This window comes from Drosophila mojavensis, unplaced genomic scaffold, assembly GCF_018153725.1.
Source record: "Drosophila mojavensis isolate 15081-1352.22 unplaced genomic scaffold, ASM1815372v1 contig_136, whole genome shotgun sequence".
Lineage (NCBI taxonomy): Eukaryota > Metazoa > Arthropoda > Insecta > Diptera > Drosophilidae > Drosophila > Drosophila mojavensis.
In genome coordinates, this window is record NW_025318667.1 from 22,915,001 (window position 1) to 22,926,538 (window position 11,538).

The window sequence follows — 11,538 nt, forward strand, 5'->3', positions numbered from 1 at the left end:
TGATCAATCTGTCAGTCAATCAATCAAAAAAAAAAAGCAAATGTGGCCAAAATCTATTTCTATTTCTCTTTCCATTTCCATTTCCATTTATGTTTGCATTGTTTTTCGAAAAATGTTTTTTGGTTTTGTGAATCAAATTCAATCTGCATTTAGTTAAGTGACATTCATATAAAACATATTAGAAATGGAATTTAAATTTATATACTACATATAAATATAGATACGTTAAATATTGCCGCTCTTACCCAGTGATACATATAAGATATCACACGAAGCCGCAATTAACAATCAAGCATACCATTTGTGTCATAATTATTCCTATTTACGTATTGCTGTAGCGGATAATTCCAAACTGAATAGTTAACATTTATCAAACAAATTTAATGAAAATAAATAAATAAATAATAATAATAAAGAAAAAAAAATAGAACAAAAAAGTAAACAAAAGAAATTAAATTATACAAAAATCTTGCTTTCTTTGTTGTATTAAGTATACGCAATAACGGAAAATTTCAAGTGAAAGTAAGTTTAGACGGAAACGCCTGAGTGACTCTTCTAGGATATTTCAATTAACACTAATTGCCAGCTACAGAGTCTCTAGCTTAAAACTACTTTGTGTACGAAACTAATAAGCGAACCCCCCCTGAGCTTGTCAAGTCAGAGTATTAATAACACGCGAATTATAATAAACAAGCAAGAGTGTTTTAAGCTAAAGTGGCCGACTAGCAAATACCCTGATGCATCAGAACTTTTTTTAACTGCTCCATAGCTGGTGCCGAATCTTACGTGAGATAAATGTATTTTCTTAATAACTCATGTGTTACTTAACGGACTTAACGGATATTTTCAATATCATCTACACATTCTATTGAAAGTTTGCCAGTTTCTTTCGCATTTTTCTATAGTTGCTAAACTGAATTTCAATTTAAAAGACTTTTAAAATAATAGGATTCTAAAATCAAATTGTGGTAAACAATTTACCACATAAAGAAAAGAAGATGATTGACAACTTTTCCTGCAACTGAACTGAATTTCGATAACGTGTTTAGGTGATAATCATTAAATTGGAATTATTAGTTACTTCTTAATCAAACTTGATCCCTACATTAAATATAGAGTATGGATAAAGAAAAAAATTCCAAAGCTCTAGCTCCTATAGGTTCTGAGATCGAAACGTTCATAGACAAACGGATGAGCAAGACGATCCTTGAGGTAGATAAGGCGAACAGAATAACGAACGAATAAATGGACGAATAGATCCAAATCGACTCAGCTCGTCGTCCTGTTCAAGAATCTAAGGGTCTGACACGCTTCCCACTGCCTCTTACATTCATTTCCACGAGCCCGACTTTCCATTTTCATCAATGGGTTCAGGGCATAAAATAAATAAAAAAGGCAGTTATGCAATATCTAATAATGAGCACCCTAACAAGGCTTAAGCACAGCAGATACCCAATTACGAGGCTAAGCAAAATCGAATTGAGTAAATGTAAATATTATTGAAAAACCTAGAGAGGAAAAAAAAAAAGAACATAAACCAATTACTAAAGTATTAGTTCTGGCATAAAGGCTCCTAAGCTCGTAAGGGTTCATTGAACTAATATTAAAAAACAAAAAACAATAAAAAGGATAGCAGAAGAAGAAGAAGAACATAGCAATAGCAAATAGCCTAGAAGTTGTTGTTCTAATTGAAGATGTAGTGGCACGCGGCTTTAAATGATGGACACTAAGTGGAGATGGAGATGAAAATGGAAATGGAAATGCAAATAGAAATATTGTATAATAAACAGTGGGAAAATGGAATAGGATAGGCAAATGGATAAAATGTTTGACTTGCGTATTTGATTATAAATGCAGTTTGAGGTGCTCGGTCGAGCCACAGCGACGACCACAATGCGGCAATTTAAGCAAGGAGCTCAGAGATTTCGCGCTGAGCGCATCTCCAGCTACAGTGGGGTCAGCTGCTCGCCGACCTCCCTGACCTCAGCTGCTGCAGCTGCGGCTGCCTTGTTCACTTGATTCTGCTTTGTGCTCTGCTCTGCTCTGCTCTGCTCTGCTCTGCTGTGGTCCATGTCATCCCATTCGGTGGTGCAGTTGCTCGGTTCGGTTCCGTTCCGTTTCGTTCTGCTGCCTTCATTATTATGTAGTATTTGCGTATTTATGCTGCGTTTTATGCACGCTCAAGTGTTGCTGCTCCTTGCTGTGAGTCCTTGGGCACAATCGGCGTATTAATGACTTCGACTGTGGGTTAACTTGAGGCAGCTGCTCAGTGGGTGGCGTCGTCTCCCGACAGACGGCAGCCGGGTATCAGGTGGCGACGGCTTAATTGCTGCCTTGGCTGTACGGTTGACAGTTGCTGCCAGCATGAAACCACTGAAAATTGATATTACGCATACGCCCCAGTGCACTGCTGCTGCTGCTCCTGCTGCTGTTGCTGATGCTCCTGCTGCTGCTGCTGCATACTGTTGACTGGGGCCAGTTGCCACCTCGATGGCCACTGCACTCGAGCAGGCTTTGTTTTGTGGCCGTTTCCCGTTCGCCCACTCTCGCTCTCGCTGTCCTGTCCAAACATTCAGTATACGCAAAATTAATTGAAAATATTTATTATTACGTTTATTATGCTTGAATATTGGTTGAATATATATAAACATATGCATACATGCGTATATATATGTATTCATATTCATATATACATATATATATATCACGCTATCTCTCTCTCTCTCTTGTTCATTCATGCAACATATCTTTTATTTTTTACCTTTGTTGGCCATTTCTCTGCCATTTCTTAATTATTGCAGGAACACATACGCGAGTCCAAGGAGAGCAAGCTGGACGAGATGGGCCGCAATTCCAAGGCGCGTTCACGCGAGAACATATCAAGGTGAGTTAATTGAATTTAACCAGATTTTTACCTGGCCGTTAGCCCAGACAGATTGCACCTGTTTATGGCAGCAGCTACTTTGCTCATGCTTAATTTAAAGTTTGCATTTCGAAATTACTTGGACCAGTAGAATGTCGGATAAGTTAAATGACTAGATTTATATATAATCTAGTATGAAATTGTTATACAATATGCATATCATATCATATCAATCATGTTTAATAAAATCTATAAAAATTCCGGGTAATAAATGTAAATAAAAATACTGAAAGTTCACACTGTTCAAACTGTTAGATAGATAGATATATCTGTAGTTGTATATATATAGTTCAAATTGTTATACAATATGGAGCTGCATCATGTTTAAAATTAAAAAAAAATGCAATTTATCAAATATAAATTCGATTTACGCAAAACTTTTACGATTCGAACTGATGAAAGAAGTTGCTCGCCTCAACTGAATCTGTCATTAGCGGATTTCTTTGGCTGATTGAGGTCTCTTTGATTTGGTGTTTGATTGATTTGAACATTTTGGCTTTTGGATTGACTCATTGCAGACAGAAGCATTCGCAGACGTCACTGCAAATACTCGATGACGTCTCGAATCGTTACTATCGCGAGGCTGTGCCCATGTCGACGCAGCCGAGCAAGGCCGACTTTAAAGAGAAGGAGCACAGCATATTGCGCCGGAATCCGGACATGACCCAAACGAGCCTCTGCGGCGGCATCGATGGCGACGACGCCGAATCGTCCTCAACAACGACGGCAACGCATGAGATGATGACAAAGGCGGCGATAGCGACCGCACCGGTTAATGCCTGTGATATGGGCTGTCAAACGAGGTAAATGCATGGGGGATTGTTATATATATATATATGTTATATTGTTATATATATATATGTGTGTGTGTTTGTGTGTGTGCTTGGGCCTGCCCGGTCATCATCATCAGCATATGTGCAGCACGCTAGACGCACCCAAGCCATCATACAAATTGCAAAGTCAACGATGAGCAAACAGCAAAAACAATGAAAATGTTTTCATCATGCGGCTTATGATGGAAAGATGCGACCGAGCGCATGGCGCATACGTAGTATCGAAATGGCTTCGCATGGGTGCCGGGACGCCTGGCTGCCTGGCTGCCTGGGCGCAATGGGGAAAGATAGCTTGTACAATACCCGGAAACACAGCGCCCGATGCTTGTACAACACAAATCGATGCAAATATTTATATTTGCATGCATCTTCATTGGGCTAGAATCATTTGTACACAGCTGAGTCAGAGCCGGGCCATGGCAGAGAGTCGTGGGAGTGGGTGATGAGGTTGCCTAACAATCACAACGATGACACAAGCACGCACGGCAGAGATGTGCCTTGCTCTATGCGAAGATAGTGACAGCATCACAGTGACTGTGATAGCAACGATTGTCTTATAGTGACTGTATTAAATAGACAATTATGGCAGTGAGTGTATGAGTAGTATTAGCAGTAGAACAGTATAACAGTGCGACAGTATAACAGTATAATAGTATAACAGTATAACCGTATAACAGTATAACAGTATAACAGTATAGAAGTATAGAAGTATAACAGTATAACAAAAACAATATAAAAGAGCCAGTATGAAAGTGACAAGGTAACTGTGACAGTATAGCATAATCAATACAAAAGTGATGGAATAACAATGGTAGTATAATTCCTAGATAGTCGTGACAGTATAACAGTCGTAGTGCAATATTAGTGGTTAGACAGATAACAGATTAGCAATTACTGCTTCACATGAATGTGTGAAACTAAGAACATAACCATACCACAATGAATGCAGTACAGTAACAGCACAATTCTGATGGTTTAACAAGGACTATATAACAGTCACCGTATTAAGTAAACGCAGAAATGTTAACAGTAAGAATATGCCTACAAAGCAATACTTGTATAACAGCAACTATTTACCAGGATCTGCACACTAATGACAGCACTACAATGAAGGTAAAGCAATGACTGTTTAAGGGTGATAATATCATGTTGACAGTATAACAGTAATTTTATAACTGGTACATCATAACAGCTACTGTATAGCAGTATGAAAGTAACAGTAGCGACTGTATAACAGTGACTGTTTATCAATGACAGTATCAGTAAGACAATATAAGAAAGGTATAACAATGACAGCACAACGGTGACAATATAATAGTGACGTATAACAGTAGTTGCAAACACTGTCCATATAACAACGGCTGTATAACAGTAGGTGCTTACTAATGTACACTACGAATAATTCATTATAAGATAGGCATAACAATGACTGATATGAGAGTATAACACTGACTGTATAACAGTAATCATGTAACATAAACTGTGAAATAGTATCCATGTATGAAAATAATAGGATAGCATTAGTTGTACAAAATTCACAGTATAACAGTGCCAATATAACACTGACAATGAAAGAGGCGGACTGATAGTAAAAATAACTTTCACAGTTTCGACAGCGCCCCAAAGGCGGGAACCATATGGCTGATGATGGGGTCGGAGCAGACTCTTTGATTAAGCGCGTGGGCATAAATGTGGATGTGGATGTGAGTGTGGGTCTGGGTCCGGGTCTGGGTGTGGGTGTGGGTGTGGGTGTGGGTTTGTTTAAGGAACGTGGAAGACAAATATTGAAATGTTTCACTTCTCTTTGCTTACACCTTCTGCCCCGCAGGGAGTCGCTGTTCGCGAACAGCCCCAGCGCCGTTGCCACTCTAATGAGACAGAAGTCCGGCTCGTCATCGCTGGGCGGAGGGAGCGTGGCTGGCGCTGTGATGCCGCCGCCACCGCCGCGCTTCTTTTCCACATTCGGATACGAGCAGGCTGCGGCGCCGGGCCTGATGGCCGTGTCGCCGTCGCTACCGGTGGCCACGCCTCCGCCGCCGTCAGTAGCAGCAGCGGCGGCAGCGCATCTGGGCACACTGACGCGTCGCAGTCAGATGCACCTGCCACGTGCGCCGTCACAACACGAGTCCATCGAGCTGGAGGAGCGGCACAGCGGCGTCGGCGTCGGCGTCGGCAGCGGCAGCGGGCAGCGGTCGCATTATGGCGTAATAGTGGCCTCCGCCGTGAAGCCGCAAGAGATCTGCCATCATCATCATCAGCACCAGCAGCAGCAGCAGCAGCAGCAGCAGTTGCCGCAGCGCACGCATCATTCGCATCCTGCGCACCAGCATCAGCAGCAGCAGCTGCAGCACCAGATGCAGATGCAGCTGCAGCAGCAGCAGCAGCAACAGCAGCAAGCTCCCAGCGTTGCTACGCGACTGCCGAAGGGCCACGCCCAGCTGCAGGGCCAAACGACGGTGCTGCCCAGCAAGGGCAGTGGCGGCAGCGGCGTCGGCGTCGGCGGCGGCGTCGGCAAGCAGCAGAAGAATGAGGAGTCGAAAGTGTTCATTGACATACGGAATTCAGCGCCAGACGTGATTATCATGACGTCCCATTGACATTTAAGGATTGCACGCCAATCAGCAACAACAGCAACAGCAACAGCAACTGCAACTGCAACAGCCATGAGCATCAGCAACAGCAACAACAACAACAACAACAACAAGGAACAGAAGCATGGCACAATGGCTGGCATATTAACCACAGCAACAGCGACGCCGTTGACACGACACGGACATGCACACGGACGCAGACACAGACACAGACACGGATGCGGACTCGGACTCGGACTCGGACTAGGACACGGACACGGAGGCGAACATGAACGCGGACATGGAGACGGCGTGGCGCAATCAGGCAAACGAATAGCAAACGCAAACGCAAAAGCAAACGCCACTTTTCCGGCCGGAACACAATGTCGCATTCAATTGTATTTTTGGCTTTAAAGCCAGGTAATGTTAATTTGCCTAGCCTGGCTTTTTCCAATGGGCGCTGGGTTGGTGGTTGGGAAATTTCACCCGCTCCCTTTTCTTTAATTTATCCCTATTTAAGCGCAGCCTCTTTGCTGTCGAGCGTAGGAACAGGCACTGAATGCACTTGAATGCAGAGCCGTGTACATGTCCACACTCACATATATATACATATATATATATATATACATATATAGCCAAATAGGCGCTGCTGTTCCGACCAATGTTCAACTAAACGTGCAGACACTAAGCAGACGCTCGACAACAACATTTGCCAAAGTACAACGACAGCAGGAGCAGCAGCAGGAGCAGCAGCAGCAGGAGTAGCAGGAGCCGGAGCAGCAGAAGAGACAGCGACAACTGCGAGCGCTGACCACCATTTGGACATTTTGAGCGTCGCTCTCTTTGGCTCTCGGCGCTGCCTCCGCCCTGCCCTCCTCGTGCCATCTGCGTGGCCACAGAGCAGTCCGAATCCTGTTGCTTGACTTGCGGCCAGCATGCCCGATCCGGGAACTTCTTCATTTACATGCATGACGAACGTGACAGGGAGACGAATGGCGAATGTTGCCAGCGAATGGGTCAGACGCAGTCCATCCATCACGTGCACGTGCAAGCAGCAGCAGCAGCAGCAGCAGCACGTTACCCCCAGCCCCACTCCTGCTCACGCCCTTTCTCCCCCTGCTTCCTCTCTTGTCTAGCTGCCTCGGTTACCTATCAAATGGCACTGAAGCAATTTGCGTGAAAATAGTTTTTAAGTGATTTTCAGCACATTCGTCGCACGTTCGCTTGGGCCCCTCGCTTTCCCAGCTGCTTTAATGATTTTATTAAATTGTTTTTCCCACCCACCTGCCGCCCTCGCTCTCGCAACCACTGTGTCTGTCACGCACCCCCCCGGAACAGAACGAGTGCCCTGTGTGTAAATGGACATACTCAAATATCTCAACGTCAATTTGATTATCTGACTGCGTTCAGAATTCATTTTTTGACGCACAATCATCTTTGACACAGCTCCAACTGCTCGGCCGGCGTTCAAGTGGAGTTGTCACCACCCCCCCCTCTTCCTTCCCTCTCCCTGTCCTTTTTTTGCCCACTCGGTGTCTGTTTGCACGTTTTTCCGTTTTTCACTCCCATCTGGCGCGGAAAACTGTCAACTCACAATTAGCACGGTCACCATATTGCGTTGGCGTTCAATGGCTTTTTCTTCCTCTTACCCTCTGCCCCGATTGTGAACCCGAAAAATACACATAAAAAAAGAACTACCAGTTGAACGTGTTCCGAAATTCAATTTCGTTAAACAAGTTTCGTTTTCACCAATCTCAAAAAAAAAAAAAAAAAAAAAAAACATTTTCGCAATTTCGAGTTTCATTTCCTATTCGGGTGTTCCAAGAAATAAATAGAGTTCTTAAGTATTTCATGCAATAAGTGTAAATAAATATGTTTATTTTCGAATTAGATTTTGCAATTACAGATATAAAATATGTAGATTATATCTGCACGATTTACTAACTTACAGTTCATGCTAAAAATAATCAACTGACATAATGATATATTTAAGAACTTTAAAATTAAGCTAAAATGTTGGTGTATAAAATGAATGGAGAATGTAAAATGTTTTGAAATTTGTTAAGTTTTCATAATCCTTAAGCGTTCTTTGTATGGCGCATCCATGATTGATCAATCAATGGTTAATTCCCATCAATCATGAATGCATAATCAATGATTGATTTACATTTACTTTTCGCTTATACCGAGTCAATGATTGATGATTTGATAATTTGATAATTTTTGTCAATCAATGATATACCCAATTTACAACTTTTTTTATGCACAGAATCAATGATTGATCAATCAATCAAGAGTATTTTCTTAATGCTAAAAATTAATTAATTAATTAATTAATTAAAAATTATATCATGTGGTGAATCCATGATTGCTGTCATTGTCTACTTTCCTATGTGCAAATATATGATTGATATCAATCAATGATTAATAATGTATTTACTGTGGGATTAATCAATATATTTATTGAGTTAGCTCAGAACAACTAGAAACAATGGTTGATCCGTCATCAGTGATTGATCTATTTATCTGTTTTTTCATATAGAATCTACGATTGATTAATGAATGATTGATTCATTTGATTACTACCTTCAAATACAGAATCAGTGATTGATCAATCAAAGACTGATTCATACTTTTCTAATATATAAAATCAGTAATAAATCTACCTAGTTCCGTTCTTTATGCTTAACATCGCGGATTGATTGATCGAAATGTAGATTGATTCAGTTGCTTGCTAACAATTTTTCTCGCATTTCTATTCCTTTTCAATTTAATTGTATTTTTTTTATTTATTTATTTATTTATTTTTTTTTGTAAATTTTTTGTTGTAATTTGGATAAAAGCGAAAAGTTTAGAATATTTGGAATGGACTGACGCATGCTGACAGAGACAAGTGTGAGATGTCTGAGTGAGCGGTGGCGTAAGGGGGCGTGGCTGCGTGGGAATGGTACTAAGCTAAAAATGCCAAGCAATTTGATTGATTGAATTGAACGAGGAGGAACGACACGGGCAATGATGATGATGAGCTGAAGAAGAGTAAAATAGAAGGCAACGGGCAGCCGATTGGCAAGCGGTCAAAGTGTGAGGCAGGTGGGGCAAGTGGCACAAATGGGGCGTGGCCGATGTCAATTGCGATGGCAATGGCAATGGCAATGGCAAAAACCGCTCATTACTCTCCACATGATGCGCTTGTCATGCAGCCTTGCAATTTGAAGCAGGAGTCATTAGCAGGATTAAAGGCTGATTACAAACGGTTAGACGTTAGCTGGCCACAGTCAATGCCGCCACTGAGAGCAGAGGCTAAAGCAGCAGCAGCAGCAGCAGCAGCGGCAGCAGCAGCAGGCGACAACTTGTAGATGCACATAAAAGATGACCCAGCTCAAAGCCAGAGACAGTTGGACACATTACAAGAGCCCGGCGTCAAATTAAATTTTGTATTCTCCGACAACCGCAAAAGTCATTAAAAATATGAGAATTCTGCTCAAAGTTGGTGGCGAAAAAAGCACGCAGCCCGTTGGCCGTGCAATGAAAAATACAATTCAACCAAAAACATGCCGGTTCATTATATTGAATTGTTAACTTTTTTCGCTTTCAGTTGAATGCGCAGCGACCAGAGGCCCAGAAGCGAGCGATAAGAGATTCAAATCGATGACGCTCATCACCTAACTTGAACATGGTCTGACTTTAGTCGACTTTTATATGATATACATATATAATATATATATATATATATATATATTGATTTACTACCAACTAAGCTGAGATTGTATCTAGTTCTTCGTTGAACTCTGTGAAAATGAGCTGAATTTATGGTTGCAATACCAGAAAGTACTATATATCTTGTTTGGCTCTACAGCCGAGTCCACTATGTCTATTCGTATGTCTCTGCAGCTAGAGAATGAAGCTTCAACTGTCCATGTGGATATCATCCATACCTCCTTCAATTTTCAGGAGATCAACAAAAATACCTATAGCAATACTCTGTTGAATTCTGCTTCTTTTGAATATTCAACAAGTTTTGTATGTACAATACATTGTACAACAATACATTGCGCATAGAGCCTAACTGTAAGATATTCACTATTTTGAAAATTTCAATATTCGCATTGCATTATATATTAGTTTCAGCTTTCTGTGTTGAGAATTTCATCGTAATCCGTACAAAAACTCAGAAGTTATTTAAGAAAATGTTTAGTCAATTTAGCGACAGGCATATGCTCTTGCTCCAGCCATGTCAACGCACTCACACGCACACAGACACACACACACACAGCTATGCAAATGGTTGAACGCTTTGTGTAATGTTCTATGTATAAAATGGCATAGACTAACCCTTTCAAACATACTTAAGCTGCTGCTTTAGCCTTGGCTTTGCATTGTTTTCCCGGAATGACGGTGTGCGTAGAGGCGACGTTTAAAATGACAGCTGACGTTTGGCCATAGACGCGTGTTCGAGTCCTCACGGAAAATTGTATATTTAATAATTTATTTGTTATTTTATAATTAAATTTGAAAATAAAATTAATTACATCTGCATTAGTGTGCGTGTGATTTTGTTTATGCATTCGCAGATGTAAGCTAAAGTACATATGTATTTGGAACAGCAGCTCGGCATGTGGTGCAGGGTATCAACTGGTCGGGCACACCCGGCTAGAGCTCTCCTTAACTGTTTTGGTTAACTGTGCCGCAGTCACTCACAAATTTATTTGCTTTGAGCTCTGTATGTGTTTGTTATTGAATCTTTAGGCTCGACTACTCATAGCTAATGTAATTTCAATAAAGTTTAACTTCAGCTGAAATGGAAGCCTAGCTTTGGCTATTGAGTTCACACACACACATACAACACATATTAAGATATCGATATTTTTCTTTTAGCCTAAGCCGATTGGATTCTTAGCCAAATTGTGTATATATATAAGTCGAAAACGAACTATAAATGTCAAGAACAAAATAAAAAATAAAAATAAAAAAAAAGAAGAAATATGAATAATGCAAATTTATCGATTTTACTACAATAAAATGGATATTACAAGTATTTTACTCGTAATTGTCTAACTAGTTAAGCCATACATAAATAAATGAATAACAAGTTTTTTGTATAATATATTTTTTTTTTTTTTTAACAGCGCAAGATATACTTTAAGTATATCAAAAAAGATAGGAAAAAAAACAACTACTATTACAATTTTTACTAGATGTTAAAATAAAAAAG

At 40.8% G+C, this 11,538-nt stretch overlaps 1 protein-coding gene across 4 annotated transcripts in view; it reads left to right on the plus strand.

The window, feature by feature from the left end:
• Positions 1 to 11,310, plus strand: part of LOC6584515 (dorsal-ventral patterning protein tolloid) — a 107,372-nt gene extending 96,062 nt beyond the window's left edge. For 3 of the 4 annotated variants that reach the window (XM_044009070.1, XM_044009072.1, XM_044009074.1), the window contains 3 exons: positions 2,802 to 2,884; positions 3,442 to 3,726; positions 5,585 to 11,310. In XM_044009070.1, coding sequence (XP_043865005.1) covers positions 2,802 to 2,884; positions 3,442 to 3,726; positions 5,585 to 6,353 — 1,137 coding nt within the window. In that variant the 3' untranslated portion in view covers positions 6,354 to 11,310. Of the gene's footprint in view, positions 35 to 2,801; positions 2,885 to 3,441; positions 3,727 to 5,584 lie in introns of those variants that run through there. The other variant, XM_032732235.2, reaches the window with a different exon arrangement.
• Positions 11,311 to 11,538: the final 228 nt, after the last annotated feature.